This window comes from Oncorhynchus mykiss, chromosome 18, assembly GCF_057628025.1.
Source record: "Oncorhynchus mykiss isolate SJ-2025 chromosome 18, ASM5762802v1, whole genome shotgun sequence".
Classification (NCBI taxonomy): Eukaryota; Metazoa; Chordata; class Actinopteri; order Salmoniformes; family Salmonidae; genus Oncorhynchus; species Oncorhynchus mykiss.
The window spans coordinates 32,120,144-32,138,524 of NC_143039.1; the positions used below are offsets into that span (position 1 = coordinate 32,120,144).

At 45.0% G+C, this 18,381-nt stretch overlaps 2 protein-coding genes across 3 annotated transcripts in view; one reads left to right on the forward strand and one right to left on the reverse strand.

The window, feature by feature from the left end:
* Positions 1 to 4,174: 4,174 nt before the first annotated feature.
* Positions 4,175 to 9,157, forward strand: LOC110495888 (ras-related protein ralB-B). Its single transcript, XM_021571400.3, has 5 exons — positions 4,175 to 4,435; positions 5,695 to 5,876; positions 6,068 to 6,276; positions 6,588 to 6,765; positions 7,016 to 9,157. Exons 2-5 carry the CDS (start codon positions 5,763 to 5,765, stop codon positions 7,124 to 7,126), a joined length of 612 nt encoding a protein of 203 aa, XP_021427075.1. The 5' UTR covers positions 4,175 to 4,435; positions 5,695 to 5,762; the 3' UTR covers positions 7,127 to 9,157.
* Positions 9,158 to 10,428: 1,271 nt separating this feature from the next.
* Positions 10,429 to 18,381, reverse strand: part of LOC110495885 (tyrosine-protein phosphatase non-receptor type 4) — a 41,605-nt gene continuing 33,652 nt past the window's right edge. For both annotated transcript variants that reach the window (XM_036952398.2, XM_036952399.2), the window contains exons 20-26: positions 17,668 to 17,758; positions 17,471 to 17,535; positions 17,039 to 17,185; positions 16,723 to 16,851; positions 16,384 to 16,532; positions 15,905 to 16,040; positions 10,429 to 13,767 (exon numbers count right to left, since the gene is read on the reverse strand). In XM_036952398.2, the coding sequence (XP_036808293.2) occupies positions 13,273 to 13,767; positions 15,905 to 16,040; positions 16,384 to 16,532; positions 16,723 to 16,851; positions 17,039 to 17,185; positions 17,471 to 17,535; positions 17,668 to 17,758 (1,212 nt within the window). In that variant the 3' untranslated portion in view covers positions 10,429 to 13,272. The remainder of the gene's footprint in view (positions 13,768 to 15,904; positions 16,041 to 16,383; positions 16,533 to 16,722; positions 16,852 to 17,038; positions 17,186 to 17,470; positions 17,536 to 17,667; positions 17,759 to 18,381) is intronic.

The following is an 18,381-nucleotide window of genomic DNA, read 5'->3' on the forward strand; positions in this document are numbered from 1 at the left end:
GCTGTTTTCAACTCTCTAGAGACAGCAGGAGCGGTAGAGATACTCTTAATGATCGGCTATGAAAAGCCAACTGACATTTACTCCTGAGGTGCTGACTTGCTGCACCCTCGGCAACTACTGTGATTACTATTATTTGACCCTGCTGGTCATTTATGAACATTTTAACATCTTGGTCATCTTGGTCATTATAATCTCCACCCGGCACAGCCATAAGAGCACTGGCCACCCCTCATAGCCTGGTTCCTCTCTAGGTTTCATCCTAGGTTCTGGCCTTTCTAGGGAGTTTTTCCTAGCCACCGTGCTTCTACACCTGCATTGCTTGCTGTTTGGGGTTTTAGGCTGGGTTTCTGTACATCACTTTGAGATATCAGCTGATGTAAGAAGGGCTTTATAAATACATTTGATTTGCTCTCCAGCTGCCTCCCAGGCCACCTCTCCACCTGCCTTCCAGGCCACCTCTCCACCTGCCTTCCAGGCCACCTCTCCACCTGCCTTCCAGGCCACCTCTCCAGCTGACTGCCAGGCCACCTCTCCAACTGCTTTCCAGTTAATCTCTCCAACTGCTTTCCAGGCCAGCTCTCCACCTGCCTTCCAGGCCACCTCTCCACCTGCCTTCCAGGCCACCTCTCCACCTGCCTTCCAGGCCACCTCTCCACCTGCCTTCCAGGCCACCTCTCCACCTGCCTTCCAGGCCACCTCTCCACCTGCCTTCCAGGCCACCTCTCCAGCTGACTGCCAGGCCACCTCTCCAACTGCTTTCCAGTTCATCTCTCCAACTGCTTTCCAGTTCATCTCTCCAACTGCTTTCCAGTTCATCTCTCCAACTGCTTTCCAGGCCAGCTCTCCAACTGACCATATGTGACATTCCAGGCCTTGTCAAAACAGGTGACACAACACTCACCTATATACTAGCTGGGTTCAGATGCACTGGCATTTGGCCATATAACCCTGATATATTTCAGGAATGTGACTATTTCAGGAATGTGACTTTGCACCCTCACTTGTCACTGACTGTCCTGCTCCAGCTGACACACTGGTTTTGTCAGCTGCCTCCCAGCTCACCTCTTCAGACACCCCTTAGGCCAATTTGCCCACAGCTTTCCAGGCCACCTTTCCAACTGCCCATATATAACATTCCAGGCCTCGTCAAAACAGGTGCCACAACACCCACCGATGTACTGGCTGGGTTCAGGTGCACTGGCATTTGGCCATACAACCCTGATATATTTCAGGAATGTGACTTTGCACCCTCACTTGTCACTGATAGAACTGCTCCAGCTGACAAGTTGGTCTTGCCAGCTGCCTCCCAGGTCATCTCTTCAGAGACTTCTCAGGCTACTGTGCCCACTGTACCCACAGCTATCCAAGCCACCTCTCCAGCTGCCTTCCCGGCTACCTCTCCAACTGCCTTCCCACCCACCTATCCAGCTACCTTCCAGGACACCTCTACTACTGCCTTCCAGGCCCCTCTCCAACTGCCTCCCAGGCCACCCCTCCAGATGCCTCCCAGGCCTGCTCTCCACCTGCCTTCCAGGCCACCTCTCCAGCTGACTTCCAGGCCACCTCTCCGGCTGACTGCCAGGCCACCTCTCCGGCTGACTGCCAGGCCACCTCTCCGGCTGACTGCCAGGCCACCTCTCCGGCTGACTGCCAGGCCACCTCTCCGGCTGACTGCCAGGCCACCTCTCCAACTGCTTTTCAGTTCATCTCTCCAACTGACCATATGTGACATTCCAGGCCTTGTCAAAACAGGTGACACAACACTCACCTATATACTGGCTGGGTTCAGATGCACTGGCATTTGGCCATACAACCCTGATATATTTCAGGAATGTGACTTTTCACCCTCACTTGTCACTGATCGTCCTGCTCAAGCTGACACACTGGTTTTGCCAGCTGCCTCCCAGGTCACCTCTTCAGATACCCCTCAGGCCAATTTGCCCACTGTGCCCACAACTATCCAGGCCACCTCTCCAACTGCCTTCCAGGCCATCTCTCCAGCTGCCTTCCAAGCCACCTAACCTACTGCCTTCCAGGCCACCTCACCTACTGCCTTCCAGGCCACCTCTCCAGCTGCCTTCCAGGCCACCTCTCCAGCTGCCTTCCAGGCCACCTCTCCAGCTGCCTTCCAGGCCACCTCTCCAGCTGCCTTCCAGGCCACCTCTCCTACTGCCTTCCAGGCTACCTCTCCAGCTGCCTCCCAGTTCAACTTTCCAACTGCCTTCCAGGTCATCTCTCCAGCTGCCTCCCAGGTCCTCTCTCCAGCTGCCTCCCAGGTCACCTCTCCAGCTGCCTCCCAGGTCACCTCTCCAGCTGCCTCCCAGTTCATCTCTCCAGCTGCCTCCCAGTTCACCTCTCCAGCTGCCTCCCAGTTCAACTTTCCAACTGCCTTCCAGGCCAGCTCTCCAGCTGCCTTCCAGGCCAGCTCTCCAACTGACCATATATAACATTCCAGGCCTTGTCATAACAGGTGCCACAACACCCGCCAATGTACTGGCTTGGTTCAGGTGCACTGGCATTTGGCCATACAACCCTGATATATTTCAGGAATGTGACTTTGCACCCTCACTTATCACTGGTCGTCCTGCTCCAGCTGACACACTGGTCTTGCCAGCTGACTTCCAGCTCACCTCTCCAACTGTCTTCCAAGCCACCTCTCCAACTGTCTTCCAGGCCACCTCTCCAACTGTCTTCCAGGCCACCTCTCCAACTGTCTTCCAGGCCACCTCTCCAACTGTCTTCCAGGCCACCTCTCCAACTGTCTTCCAGGCCACCTCTCCAACTGCCTTCCAGGCCACCTCTCCAACTGCCTTCCAGGCCACTTCTCCAACTGCCTTCCAGGCCACCTCTCCAACTGCCTTCCAGGCCAACTCTCCAACTGCCTTCCAGGCCACCTCTCCACCTGCCTCCCAGGTCTCTTCTACAGCTTATTTCCAGGCCATCTCTCCAACTTCCATCCATGCCCCCTTTCCAGCTGCCTTGCAGGCCACCTCTCCAACTGCCTTCCAGGCCACCTCTCCAACTGCCTTCCAGGCCACCTCTCCAACTGCCTTCCAGGCCACTTCTCCAACTGCCTTCCAGGCCACTTCTCCAACTGCCTTCCAGGCCACAGCTCCAACTGCCTTCCAGGCCACCTCTCCAACTGCCTTCCAGGCCACTTCTCCAACTGCCTTCCAGGCCACTTCTCCAACTGCCTTCCAGGCCACCTCTCCAACTGCCTTCCAGGCCACCTCTCCAGTCACCTCACAGGAAAACTCCCCACATGTATCAGGCTGTGGCTGGGAAACACCTTGTTACCCTTCTAATATCAATCCAGTTGATGTATGCCCCTTCCCAAAAGCAGGGCCCAGGAAAATTACAGCAAGGGGTAGGAAGAGGAGAAAAACTGTGATTTTGACAGATACACCCAGCCTAGTTGTTGTATGGTTGAGAAATACCATTTAGAGGGTAAAATAATACATTTGATTATTTAAGTGTATTATTATCTCTGCCATACAGAATGTTAAACATGGCAATGTTGCTCTCATGTTCTCAATAAAGGTGTTTAATAAATAGTCGCATGTCATGATTTATGCACTTTTCATTCTGTTACATTTCACCCCAAGCACTGTTACTAACCTAGACCATTGGGTAAATTGTAACACTTCACGACTTTTATTTAAGACAACACCATGCATTTGCAATTTGATTGACATATATAATAACCACACTAATTTGTAAAGGACAGCTAGCTGTAGGTTGTTTGTGTCAAGTTTCAAATACACCTCCATAAACAATCTCTGAGAAACTGACGAAAAGGTGAAAAGTGTTACAACCATCCCGTCTCCTCTACTCTATACATCAAAAGCATGCAGCAAACAAAGGCATAATTGTCACAATAAAAGTTGAATGATGGGCGTTTTTCAGGCAGAGTTTTAATACTAGTTCATTCACCTGCGCACAGTTTCGGGGGCGGTTTGATTTTATAAAGGGAAATATGCATATGTACGGTGTGCGCCAAGTTTCTAAATATTAATATTTTTTTTACATGCAGTCTTCAAAAATGGCGCATGCCGTTCGAACAGTCATTCTACTTGGATTTCCAACTCCGGAACTCGGGCCTCTTTCTAGAGCTCCGACTTTCCGACGTGAAAATCACTGACACCATGATTTGGTTTTTACCTCGGCATCAGTTATTCAACGTCGCCATGACATCGCCTACAAGTGTGATCGGAGAGAAGCCGTCTTAGCCCATCTTGTTCATATTGTACTGTCTTTGATGGCACAATTCCATATGACATCACATCCTGTTCATAGAACGTTTTTTTTCACACGACGTCCGGGAGTGGTCAAAATATCCGCATTTGCGGCTGGTAAGTGAAACTTGTCCTCTACTTCAGCATTCCCATGGTGTATACCGGATAACAGCCAAGAAATACACCAAACGCATTACGAGGTGAGATGTTTGCTATCTCTATACACTTTTGTAGAAGTATGTACAAGTGGAAATCGATATCAGAAGCGGGTTTTGATTTATATTTTATCTTGGTCAAACATACCGAAGTTTGCGCTAACGTCTTTTGATTGACAGATTCTCATCCAATATTCGGTTGACCACAGCGTTCTAATTTGTATATATCCAATCGAGAGCTGCTCCTTGAGAGAAAGTGGCGGGTCTAGAAAAGTAGCAGGAAGAAAGTATCAAGTCTCAAATCAAATTAAAAATAAATACATCTATTTTGATTTTGGCAGGGGTGCAATTTTCACTGGGGAGAGGGGAGACATGTTTTATCTTTGGAATGTGATACAAAACACGGCAACGGTATAATGTCCCCCCCAAACCAAAGTTGGATTTTGGGGCAGTAGTTAGGGCACTTAAAAGGGGCATGCATTTAGCTGTATTGTATTTAAAATAACTTTTGGCTATGGGGACTGACAATAAGGCCTATTACATTGTGGGAAAGCTTTGTCTGGTCTTTTAGCAATACATTGTTTATATATATTTTTTTATAATTAATATTTGGATCCTCATTACATTTTGCAGCAGCTACACTAGACATGATGCCTTCATTCAGTTGATGACATGAAGTTCTCACACACTTTCTTCTTCTGCTTTCCACTCTTCTTGTTGTATGCTTGATTTATACATCCATTTCATGATCTACTGATATCATTCCTTCAGATTATTTTAACTATGGTCCTTGCTATCTGGGGTCCTTGGGATGTCTCTACTCCATAAAAATGTTAAATGTTGTTGGGGGGGGGGGTGTTCAGCAATCAAAGACACGCTTCAACAGAGGACAAACATACACTTTTTTTTACGTAGCGACTGCATAGCAAGTCGGAGGTTCATTTAAAAACTGCTGTCCGGACTCAACTCCGTGGAGGAGGTACTTGGCTAGGCACATGTTTGCTTAATTTCCCAACCTATTGGCTGTGAAGGTGTGTACACATAATTTTGCCCTAGAAGGCTGCCACACCACTGCTGAACTCATTAATGAAATTATAGGGGTCAGCCTATGTTTCAGTCAGCTGCCATTTTGAGATGGGCTGTTTTGTCAACCTTTTAGGTCCATGTGGATCTGTTTTGACATTAGATGTACATGCATATACAAAACCCTGCCTTCTTTTTCTGGACACTTTTTTGCAACTTTTAAAAGATGTTTTAATGTTTTAGTTTTATAGGCTAATTTACATGTTCGTGTCCAACTTTAGGAAGTTCTGGTGTTGGTGGAGGCGGTTTCCGTTAGTGTAATAGCTGCAGACAGTGTCCAAATCCAAAGATGTCTACCGGAAAGAGTAAGAACCAGAGCTCTCTGGTGCTGCACAAGGTGATCATGGTGGGAAGTGGCGGTGTCGGGAAGTCAGCCCTCACTCTGCAGTTCATGTATGATGAGGTAAGCGCGATAAGTCTGGTCCTTACCAGACTCCGTACATTGCTCCCTTTGTAGAATGTGGTCTGGACGCCCAGGCTAAAGAGAGACTTGGGAAAGCCACCACTCAAACCTCCAATACTGCTTTTCCATTGAAAAGAGTTTACGATTCTGTAAAAAAATGATTCCCTTCCTCACTCCTTCCCTTCTCCTAGTTTGTGGAGGATTACGAGCCCACCAAGGCAGACAGCTACAGGAAGAAGGTGGTGCTGGATGGAGAGGAGGTCCAGATCGACATCCTGGACACAGCTGGACAGGAGGACTATGCTGCCATCAGAGACAACTACTTCCGGAGTGGAGAGGGCTTCCTGCTAGTCTTTTCCATCACCGAACATGAGTCGTTCACCGCCACCTCAGAGTTCCGGTAATATTAGTTGGCAGGCGTCTTTACGTCAACATTGTGTTTTGATGTATTTCTGATACTTTTCCCCCATCTGTTTATCCAGAAATCAAAGCCTTTACTTATGCCATAAAATAAAAAAGTATACCCTAAGCGTTCATTTGACACCTCATTTGATATGCTCCTATGTACATCATGTTGGTGCTCGTGGGTCTTTTTTAGATGTAAATGCCCAGAACTAAAAAATACAGCTCCACACTGCTAATTACACCCCAACAGTGTTTAGATCCAACTGGTTTTTCATCAGGACTAATGTATTGTACGGGTCTTCCTAGGGAGCAGATTATGCGGGTGAAAGCAGAGAACGATACCATCCCTCTGTTGGTGGTGGGGAACAAGTCGGATCTGGAGGACCGCAGGCAGGTGTCGTTGGACGAGGTCCGGGCCAAGGCAGAGGAGTGGGGGGTGCAGTATGTGGAGACCTCAGCCAAGACACGAGCCAACGTTGACAAGGTATGTAACCAAACTTAAACATATGGTGCACTTCGCTACAGTAGGACTAGAAACCATACACCATGTCATTTCTTACTTAGGATTTCTACATTTTTAGATGGGGGGGGGGGGGGGGGATTAGGTTATAGAAATGTTTCAAGACATGGGATACCAGAAACGACAAGCAAGCATGATTTAAAAACAACCTTTACAGTAAATCAACTTTCAATGTAACTATATGGCTGAAATAATAACTGTCCATTCTTTTCAGGTGTTCTTTGATCTTATGAGGGAGGTGCGAAAAAAGAAAATGTCAGAGAGTAAAGACAAGGGTGGAAAAGAAGGCAAGATCAAGAAGGCTTTCAAATGTTGTCTGCTTTGAGCTAGGCCAAACCTTTCAGTCAGACACACAGAGCCAGACCAGAGCCTCCGCAGCACAGTGGCATTAGTCCGGGACATGTTCATTAGGACATACTGTAGCAAAATGTTTTGAAACCTTTTGCAATGGGGGGAAAAAAAGTGCGTTTCTTATTGGACAATATTTTATGTCTCCCTTTGGAGCATTTTCTTCAGTTTCTTGCCTACGGAACACAACCCAGATCTACAGATCCTTCCCTCTGAACTGAGCCTTCTGCCTTTAACACACGCATATCAAGTCCATGTACAATACCTCTCACATTGTGGCAGTCAGAGGGGTGGCCTTATCACTAACCTATGTTAGTTATGCAAACCATCCTTTGTGCCACTGTTGGGGACGGGTCCAGAGGGGACTGTTTAGATGAAGTGCCTCAACATTGATCGTGAATATATAGGTTATGATCGCAGACAATCACTCACGCGCACACTACTTAAATATGGCCTTGGTTTGATGCTCACTTGTAGGAATAGGTAGCCTCATCACCAAGAGAAATTGGCTTTGCTGTTTGATGTCTTACTGTTTGCATTGCAATCAATTTTATATTCCTACTTTCACGACTACACTATTTTTTTAAACATTTTTTTTAATTTATGGTCCACTGCATGAAAATCAGTCAGATTATTAAGTCACTTTATTCATAATCCAACATATTATCCACATGTACAATCCAACATGTACTAAATCCACATGATATATAGAACCAGTCAAAAGTTTGGACACACCTACTCATTCAAGGGTTTTTCTTTGTTTTTAATATTTTCTACATTGTAGAATAGTAATGAAGACATCAAAACTATGAAATGACACATTCAATCATGTAGTAACCCAAAAAGTGTTAAACAAATCCAAATATATTTTAGATTCTTCAAAGTAGCCACCCTTTGCCTTGATGACAGCTTTGCACACTCTTGGCATTCTCTCAACCATCTTCACCTGGAATGCTTTTCCAACAGTCTTGAAGGAGTTTCCACATGCTGAGCACTTGTTGGCTGCTTTTCCTTCACTCTGCGGTCCAATTTATCCCAAACCATCTCAATTGAGTTGAGGTTGGGGGATTATGGAGGCCTGGTTATCTGATGCAGCACTCATCACTCTCCTTGGTGTAATAGTTCTTACACAGCCTGGAGGTGTGTTGGGTCATTGTCCTGTTGAAAAACAAATGATAGTCCCACTAAGTGCAAACCAGATGGGATGGTGTATCGCTGCAGAATGTTGTGGTAGCCATGCTGGTTAAGTGTCTTGAATTTTAAATACATCAGACAGTGTCACATCACACCACCACCTCCATGCTTCACGGTGGGAACCACATATGTGGAGATCATCCATTCACCTACTCTGCGTCTCACAAAGACGCGGCGGTTGGAACCTAAAATCTCAAATTTGGACTCATCAGACCAAAGGACAGATTTCCACCGGTCTAATGTCCATTGCTCGTGTTTCTTGGCCCAAGCAAATCTCTTCTTCTTATTGGTGTCCTTTAGTAGTGGTTTCTTTGCAGCAATTTGACCATGAAGGCCTGATTCATGCAGTCTCCTCTGAACAGTTGATGTTGAGATGTCTGTTACTTGAACTCTGAGAAGGACGCATTAAGAAGGAAGGAAATTCCACAAATACACTTTTAAACAAGGCACACCTGTTAATTGAAATGCATTCCAGGTGACTACCTCATGCAGCTTTTTTTGGTTACTATTATTTCCTAGTTTTGATGTCTTCATTATTATTATTATTATTATACAATGTAGTAAATAGTAAAAATAAAGAAACCCTGAAATGAGTAGGTGTCAACTTTTGACTGGTACTTTTTTTGTGTGTGAACACATTGACTGCACTTTTTCTCCACAAAAATGTCAATGTTTCAGTGTTGCCTTTCTAATTCTACACTTGAAACTGAAGCATTAAACTAAATTACTGTTTGTATGCACACTTATTATGGGTTATATTCAAACTGTTTTTGTGTTGCCAAATAAAGTTGTTCTCTTTTGTAATGAATTTGCAGTGGGCTCAGTGTTTTAAAGTAGCCCCTATACATCCTAAATTTAAATGGAATTGATCCCAACCCCGCTGTCCAACTTCTGGGTCTGTCATCTCCTGAGTCTGTCTTATCAGTTGCCAGTCATTCAAGGTCAAAGGTGCTGTTCAAAATGTGCTTGAAAAGAGTGCGGTAAGGAATTGTGGTCTTGTCAGATGTTGCTGGTGTGGTTTGACTAGTGCCTTTGTGTTTGAGGGCAGCAGAGCACCAAAAGGTTTTATGTTTATGAGTGTCGTAAAACACCATTCCAGTGCTGTTCAACTTGACTTTGAATGAATGGACGACAGAGACCTTATGTGGCCTTCAGTCTAACACTGTTGCAAAGCAGGACAGGGTCATATCCATTAGTGCATATTGTAGCAAACCATTTTTGCTGCATAAAACTAAACCAAACTAAAGCCTCTTATTGGACAAGTCTAGGTAGTTCCTCCCTGTTTTAGCCTATTTTCTTCCATTTGGTGCTTAATGAATAAAATCCAGGTCAGCCTTAGATCCAGTAGCACACGGATGGCATGTCCCATTGACGGCTGGCTAACCTCTTCCCAGACCCCAAGTACATCCTACCTCACTGACACTCTACAACACCTTTGGCCTGAGAAACCTCAACTAGTTCTGAAGACCCTTCTAGCTTGGCAAGAGAGCCCTCTACTGACTCAAGTCATTCAGTCACTCAACACAGAATAAGAGACATGCCACATCTTCATCAGACCTATAGCCTCTGTAGATGTCAGGATTTTTCCAATATAATGTCCTGCGGTCAGAGAGGAATACAATACAACATCTTTGCTGTAGCCTAGTTGAGTTGTTTGCCTCAGGATCATCAGCCATAGCAGTCAAACTGAACACTAGGTGGAGGCAGAGTCTTGATAGAAAGGCAAGAATAATTTTTGTTTCCTTCTGCTGAACATGGACAACTAGGCCTGCCTCAACAGTAGAGAGGGAGGTGCTGAGCGTGTGACTGATACAGCCTGACTCCACTCCTTTCAGCTGACTGCCCTAACCTGACCTGGCTATTAGTGTTACTGTATACATACTATTGTCACATCATAGAAAAGACTGTATACAGTAGAAATAGAATGGGCAGAATTCTCATTCAATGGTTGTTGATTCTGTGGTGGTTGTTGCTGCAGTGTTGAATCTAGAATGGTGAATGTGGAAAGGCAAACGAGGCAGTGTTGGTGCTGTGTACATATTCACAGTCAAGGCATAGAAAGAAAGGACCATGTCAACAAAACAAGACAGCAGAAATTAGACTTTACTTACAGTACATTGGCACTTCACTGACATGATATGGCTCCTATTTACAACAAAAACACAGAGCATGTCGCAGACCAGGCAGAGCCCATTGAGTCACAATTGAGAATCTGATATTTACCTGCATTTACAAGCACAGTAGTATGAAAAATATTTCCCCTCAAAAGTCAAATTGTACATCCCTTATGTTTTCGAGCAACTAAAAGACTGAGATGGATACATTCAATTTCTGTACAGCTTCACCACAAACATTACATTTGTACATCGTCCTGATTGATCTTGAAATATATTTCACTAGTTCACAGATGAAGCTTATATTTACATCACAGTTGTGCAGAATGTTGTACTATTACTAAGTGATGATGACGATGATCAGGTAGAAAAGCATTGCGCAATAAAAACCAAACATATGATCCACGTTTCCCTTGAAAAAGAGGTGTTGGACCTTGAATGGGACGACCTGGTAAAATAAACATTCCAGTGCCTCAGTCTATTTCATGGTGAAGTGATAGACAAGTCCCAAATGGCTCCCTATCTAGTGCACAACTTTGGGCCAGAGCCCAGCCAAAAGTAGTGCACTACATAGGGAATAGGGTGCCATTTGGGACGCAATGGGTGAGCGATCTGATTGGGCCAAAGTTCCCCACCGCACAACAGCTTTTGTAAACACACGGACTTTCAGTAGATACACATCCTTTTTAAATCACAAAACTAACTCACGAACCATTGTAAACATTGTCAGCAAGGTACTGCGTAAACCCACTGCAGAAGTATCAGCAACATGTTTGACCAAGCCAACCAAGCCAGCTTTCTGATTTCAAAAGCACAATCACATCTATTGATTCAACCAGAAATCATGGGAATAAAATCATTATGTGGGTTTCAATTGGCAAAAAATAACAGTATTAATGGTGATGAATTCATCTATTTGTCTTTGTACAGAGCTTCATGTTGCCCATCCCAACTCTTTCCGCTGCCACTGAACTTAAGGAGAGCACTTTTACACAGCATACATCTATTGCAATGCTTTCCCATAACAATACTTTCTAAATCCAGAAGGACTTTACAGTGGAAAAGTTTTGAACTTTTCTGTTCTTATAAAAATAACTTTGTCTCACATTATTTTAATTTCATTCAGCCTTAATTTATAACATAGTACATTTACACTAGTTACATTACACGAATCTAGATGACACCATATAGCTTACATGTCCTATAGTGGTGTCTATATCCAACAAAAATTAATAAAATTATATACAATTCCAAAATCATTTTGGGGGGGTCTAATCATGCATAGCAGCAAATATGCTACACGTTCAGTTGAAAAGTGCTGTCCATTCCCAAGAAGCAAAAAGGGTCTCTTAGAAAAAATATCAGAAGCAAATCTATAGCTTGAGCCTTTTCAACACATGGTTAATTTGAAAACATGTATTTTTACTCACAAGGCTAAAAACCTATTGGTCCTGAAAGCTCAGTCTATTTATGTAATGTATGTACATGTACGTGTATGTACTGTACACCAACAGCCTAAATTCCTGATGTACAGTACCATGGTACCAAAACCCACAATACAGAGAGCTCTGAATACCTCATATTCAATTTCAAAATCTGATGCAATGACACTTGATAAACCATCTAGGTACTGTACCAACCCAATCCAGCATGGCAAGATCATTCTGTTACAAGCAATAACAAAACCAGCATAAAAATTAATCAAAGTTGAATAGCTGCCTCAAAAAAACAAACAGCAACAACACCACCACGTAGTGCCGAGCTCAATGACAGGTAATCAGCTAATGAGATGGTAAAGGAGGCGGGATGCCTCTCCTAACCAGTGGAGGCTGCTGAGTGGAGGACGGCTCATAACAACGACTGGAATAGAGTCAACGGAATGGTATCAAACACGTGGTTTCCATGTGGTGGATACCATGCCAGTGACTGCATTCCAGCCATTATTATGAGCCGTCCTTCCCTCAGCAGCATCCATTGTGCCTAACCTAACCTACCCTGCCTTTACCTTGGTTTGGAACACCTTCACAAAGGACTTGGAGCTGTAAGAACTTGCACGGGAGATGATTCCAATCTGCAGACTAATAAATATAAAAGCTCAAAAAGGTACCCATCTGATCGAAACAATCAGACAACCTATAGCCTCAAATGAGGGGAATAATGAGATTATGAGTAGTACCATAGAGTAGAAGTCAGAGCGCTTTACCAAGACCTTACATAGAGGGTCAACCCACTTCTGAACGTATCTTCAGTTGACGACGAATAGTTTTTGACTTAAAAAATCGAATTGACTCTTAAGTCTATGGAGTAATCAAAGAGAGAAAGACTAGTCTGTGAAGAAACCACTGATATGACACTTGGTGATGGCGCACTGATGGGTTGAAAACAAACGTCAGTCCACTTTCCATTGAGTTGTCCTGTTCATTATGAAGGTTTGTCTGAAAGTAATGACACTACAGCAATATAATCCAACCCAGCTACTGTTCTCTTTCTCACTTCTCTCTTGATCTGGCACACTTGCTTACATACATCCCAAATTCCAGTTGATCATCGTAACTTCTGTTATTTTTTTTCTTCTTTCGTTAATTCTCCAAAGTATCACGTTTTGTCGTCATAAAGTGCAACAGTGCTTTGTTTCCCCTCCCAGGCCAGTTTGAGTGGTTGTCGGTAGTTGTCTCCATGATTGTGACTAGTTTCTCTTGCCAGACTCAAGATGTGGGAAGAAACTATTGTGACTGAGACAATGGGAGACAGACAGACAGGCTGTGGAAGAAGAGGGTGGTGCTTAGGCCCATGCAGCCGTATGTCAGTCAATCAGTCAGTCAGTCAGTCCCAGGAGGTCTAAAGCCAACTCTGTCTCTGCCTCTACCTCTGGCTTTGTGGGTGTCAGGGGCTCTACGGGTGTCAGGGGCTTTGTGGGTGTCAGGGGCTCTACGGGTGTCAGGGGCTTTGTGGGTGTCAGGGGCTCTACGGGTGTCAGGGGCTTTGTGGGTGTCAGGGGCTCTACGGGTGTCAGGGGCTTTGTGGGTGTCAGGGGCTCTAAGGTCGTCAAGGGCTTTGTAGGCGTCAGAGACTCTACGGGTGTCAGGAGCTTTGTGGGTGTCAGGGGCTCTAAGGTCATCAAGGGCTTTGTAGGTATCAGAGACTCTACGGGTGTCAGGGGCTTTGTGAGTGTCAGGGGCTCTAAGGTCGTCAAGGGCTTTGTAGGCGTCAGAGACTCTACGGGTGTCAGGGGCTTTGTGGGCGTCAGGGGTTTGACCAGCTCCTCCTCGTACACCTTGAGGATCGCCTCACAGACAAACCTGTACTGGCTCTGGAAGCAAACAGAGCAAAGAGACCGAGGTTAAATAAGTGAACAGTACTGATGACACCAACGACATAGAGTAACTAGATTTAGCCTAAACAGCAGAAACATAGCTTAGGCCAACACATTCCTCTCTTGATAGATGCGCTAGAATTATACACAAAAATCTAAATTTGTTAGTATTTTTTTCCAGACCTCAAATTGTCTTCGGATGTGATTTAGGCATTGACATGAATTTCTGTTGTTTGTCTATGAATAATTGTAATATTGACAGTTAAAAACTGAAGAAAAAAATTCACAGAGAAAACGAAATTCAGACCCCGTAGAATTTTTCATGTACCAGTATATTACCAGGTATATTGACAGATAATCCATAAACTCAGCAAAAAAAGAAATGTCCTCTCACTGTCAACTGCGTTTAAACTTTTTTTCAGTAAATATTTGTATGAACATAACAAGATTCAACAACTGAGAAATAAACTGAACAAGTTCCACAGACATGTGACTAACAGAAATGTAATAATGTGTCCCTGAACAAAGGGGGGGGGGGGGGGGGGTCAAAATCAAAAGTGACAGTCAGTATCTGGTGTGGCCACCAGCTGCATTAAGTACTGCAGTGCATCTCCTCCTCATGGACTGCACTAGATTTGCCAGTTCTTGCTGTGAGATGTTACCCCACTCTTCCACCAAGGCACCTGCAAGTTCCCGCACATTTCTGGTGGGAATGGCCCTAGCCCTCACCCTTCGATCTAACAGGTCCCAGACATGCTCAATGGGATTGAGATCCGGGCTCTTCGCTGGCCATGGCAGAACACTGACCTTCCTGTCTTGCAGGAAATCACGCACAGAACGAGCAGTATGGCTGGTGGCATTGTCATGCTGGATGGTCATGTCAGGATGAGCCTGCAGGAAGGGTACCACATGAGGGAGGAGGATGTCTTCCCTGTAATGCACAGCATGGAGATTGCTTGCAATGGCAACAAGCTCAGTCCGATGATGCTGTGACACACCGCACCAGACCATGACGGACCCTCCACCAAATCGATCCCGCTCCAGAGTACAGGCCTTGGTGTAACGCTCATTCCTTTCGACGATAAATGCGAATCCGACCATCACCTCTGGTGAGACAAAACCGCGACTTGTCAGTGAAGGCACTTTTTGCCAGTCCTGTCTGGTCCAGCGACGGGTTTTGCCCATAGGCGACATTGTTGCCGGTGATGTCTGGTGAGGACGTGCCTTACTACAACAGGCCTACAAGCCCTCAGTCCAGCCTCTCTTTGCAGACAGTCTGAGCACTGATGGAGGGATTGTGCGTTCCTGGTGTAACTCAGGCAGTTGTTGTTGCCATCCTGTACCTGTCCCCCAGATGTGATGTTCGGATGTATCGATCCTGTGTAGGTGTTGTTACACGTGGTCTGCCACTGCGAGGACGATCAGCTGTCCGCCTTGTCTCCCTGTAGTGCTGTCTTAGGCATCTCACAGTACGGGCATTGCAATTTATTGCCCTGGCCACATCTGCAGTCCTCATGCCTCCTTGCAGCATGCCTAAGGTACGTTCACGCAGATGAGCAGGGACCCTGGGCATCTTTCTTTTGGTGTTTTTCAGAGTCAGTAGAAAGGCCTCTTTAGTGTCCTAAGATGTCATAACTGTGACCTTAATTGCCTACTGTCTGTAAGCTGTTAGTGTCTTAATGACCGATCCACAGGTGCATGTTCATTAATTGTTTATGGTTCATTGAACAAGCATGGGAAACAGTGTTTAAGCCCTTTACAATGAAGACCTGTGAAGTTATTTGGATTTTTACGAATTATCTTTGAAAGACAGGGTCCTGAAAAAGGGACATTTCTTTTTTTGCTGAGTTTATCTTGTACACCAAGGAACCGGGGAATAGTTGCATGGTAGAGAAGAATGTGCCTATTTGAAAGCTATAAAATAAAAAATGTGTAGCTCGCGACATGTCAATTCTTTTCAAATTAGCTCTCATGCTAGAAAAGTTTGGAGACCCCTGGTCTAAGCCAACCCCGTCTGTTTTGCCCCATAGTTGCGCATGTGTCGGCTTTGTTGCTAAACAACCATCCCGTCTACTGCGGTAAGAGCCTCCGCTGTTCTCTTAGTCTCATTTCTATGCATCACAGATCAGATTACCGGGGTCTGGATCATCATGGCCCTCTGGTCTCTCATTGTCCTCACGATATCCAACGGATACACGGGCTGATTGCACTCAATCAAACACATGGCTGTTTCCATGGTGATGAGCACCCCAGTCCGACCAATCCCAGCGCTGCACAGAGACACAGAGGACGAGGTGAGTGAGATGAGGCTGAAGATTGCAGCAATGACAGACGAGGATTCAAATCCTCATTCCCTCGACTTACACCGTCATCAATCACTGTTGCTACAACAACATGCAAAGTGTCAACGTCTGATTCGAAGAAAAAGGGAACCTGTTTGTCTTTAAGTCAGGTTATGTGGCAGATGTACAAAGGCTTATATTCTTCAAAGATGTTGCGTAAAATGCCTTAGACCTACTTCAAAGCTGTTTCAACAGCGATATGGCTTACAGATGTTAGTTGAGGGGATAAGAGCTTACTTGTTAGTGTATGCAGTGTTTTGCGTAACCTTACCTGCAGTGTACTATCACCGGCTCCTCCTTGCCCTCCCTCTTTGTGCGGACCAGACTGACAAAGTCCAGGAAGTCAGTGTAGTCGTCTGGAACACCGTGGTCAGGCCAGGCCATGTACTGAATCTGAGTCAGCGGCCTGCTCTCTTCACTCTGAATATAATCAATCAATCAATCAATCAATCAAATGTAAGATTATGTTTTTATACTTTTTCATACAGTTTTCACCAAGTGCAAGAAGTAATCTCGGTTAACCCAGAAATAGAATCTCAAGTCATTTTGGTCAGATGCTCGATGTTTACGTAGTCTGTCCACGAGAGACGATACAACAAATGGTCCTTGCCTCCAGGTGTGTGAGAGTTATCTCTCTGACCAGAAATGCTGATTTCCCTTCTTCTGTCACACAGGACACCTGGAAGTCCCCATGGGTAGCGATGGCACCAGAGTTGGGCCAATACTGATGACACTTCACCTGGGAATGAAACAAAAAGATCATTGGAGATAAGAGGAAGAATAGTTTGTCTATTGTCTTTGTGGGGATTGGAAACGTCTTTCATTTTCACCTCAAACGTTACCACAAGAAATTCCAAAACGAGACCACAAGCATTGGGAAGGGGCTGAAATGGAGAGAGCGAGCCCTGGTTGGGGATGTGACATACCCGTCCTCTCTCCACCTGCGTGGTGAGCATGACCACCATGTTGGAGCCCTGTTCCCAAGTCATCCTCCAGAAGTCAGAGCAGGTGGCGGGCAGCGGGCCCTGGCACGCGATGTAGCGGTTTACAGCACTGGCCGCTGGGATCACCATCTATGGGTCAGGAGAATGGCATGGGTTGGCAATATATACACATATGCTGCATATTGGCAAATTCATATATGTAAGCATAATCCATGTTTCAGTCTATGTACCCACACTTTAAGAAGTGAGTATCTATCAAGCAAAGTCAGTCTGTCTCTTTCCGGGTGGTGTTTTTGTCTGTGAGATATTCATTACCTAGGTCGAAGGAAGGCGCCCGGTCTTGGTAATAAAATCTAAGATTGTGGCGTATATATCAAAGAGTGTTGAGTATCAAGAATAGAAGAAGGCCCTCACATTGATGTAATTTGCATTGATATAGTCCCCATCCTCGCCCTTCAGAATAACCCTGGTTGCATCATCTGAGACAGCAGATACAGGAAGAGAGAGAAAAGGGTGGCAGGTGAGACAGAGGGCATTTACTTACATCATTGTATGAGGAAGTACAGCATATGCGACAGAAGAGGTCAGTTCTGATGGTTCAGTATACTCACATGGTGAAATGTCTCGATATCGATTTTTGGAAATGTTCTGAGGTAATTTGGCACATGACATTGTCAATCCAGGCCTTTTCCGGTAGAGTTGCTGAGAAACATCGCAACAAAAAAACAATGGTTAATATTTGTCATAAGTTAACTGAAGTTCAGACCGGGCCTTGACATGAGCTTGGTTTCTACGTTACACTAAACCACATTCTTACTGATAACCCATCAGTGGAACACAAACAGGAAATGTTTAAGACAGTGTGGAACAATAACAGGAAGCAATAGACTTTCAATATTTCCTTTCATCTCTCTATTTTACTCTCTTCCATCGCTCTCTTTCTGGTAAATTACTTAGATGCTATCTGATCAGTCTTAGCCATGTGCAATGTGAAATACTTTCTAGAACCAGTGGAAACTTTGAATAACCAACTGTATTTAATAATATCAAAGTGGACTTGGAGCAGTTTAGAGTCACAGGGGCCATGGGGCCACAGAGGTAATGCTAGTTATTTGGCCCATGTGAACAACAAGCATATTACTATAGTTATGATGAGTGGACTAACATCACACCACAGATAGAGCAAGGAACCAGATGTTACACTGGATGTATAAATCTGAAGCATCCAGTTGAAATTTCCGCTCCCCACCAAATATGGTGAGGAAAGAAAGCCTGGTGGCCAGCAGTGGGAGAATATGGAGTGAGATTCTGTAGATTTTCTCATC

Coding starts and splice junctions, on each gene's coding strand:
- LOC110495888 (XM_021571400.3), top strand. CDS start 5,763: ATGTCTACCGGAAAGAGTAAGAACCAGAGCTCTCTGGTGCTGCACAAG. Junction 5,877..6,067: donor TGCAGTTCATGTATGATGAG/GTAAGCGCGATA, acceptor CCCTTCTCCTAG/TTTGTGGAGGATTACGAGCC. Junction 6,766..7,015: donor CACGAGCCAACGTTGACAAG/GTATGTAACCAA, acceptor CATTCTTTTCAG/GTGTTCTTTGATCTTATGAG.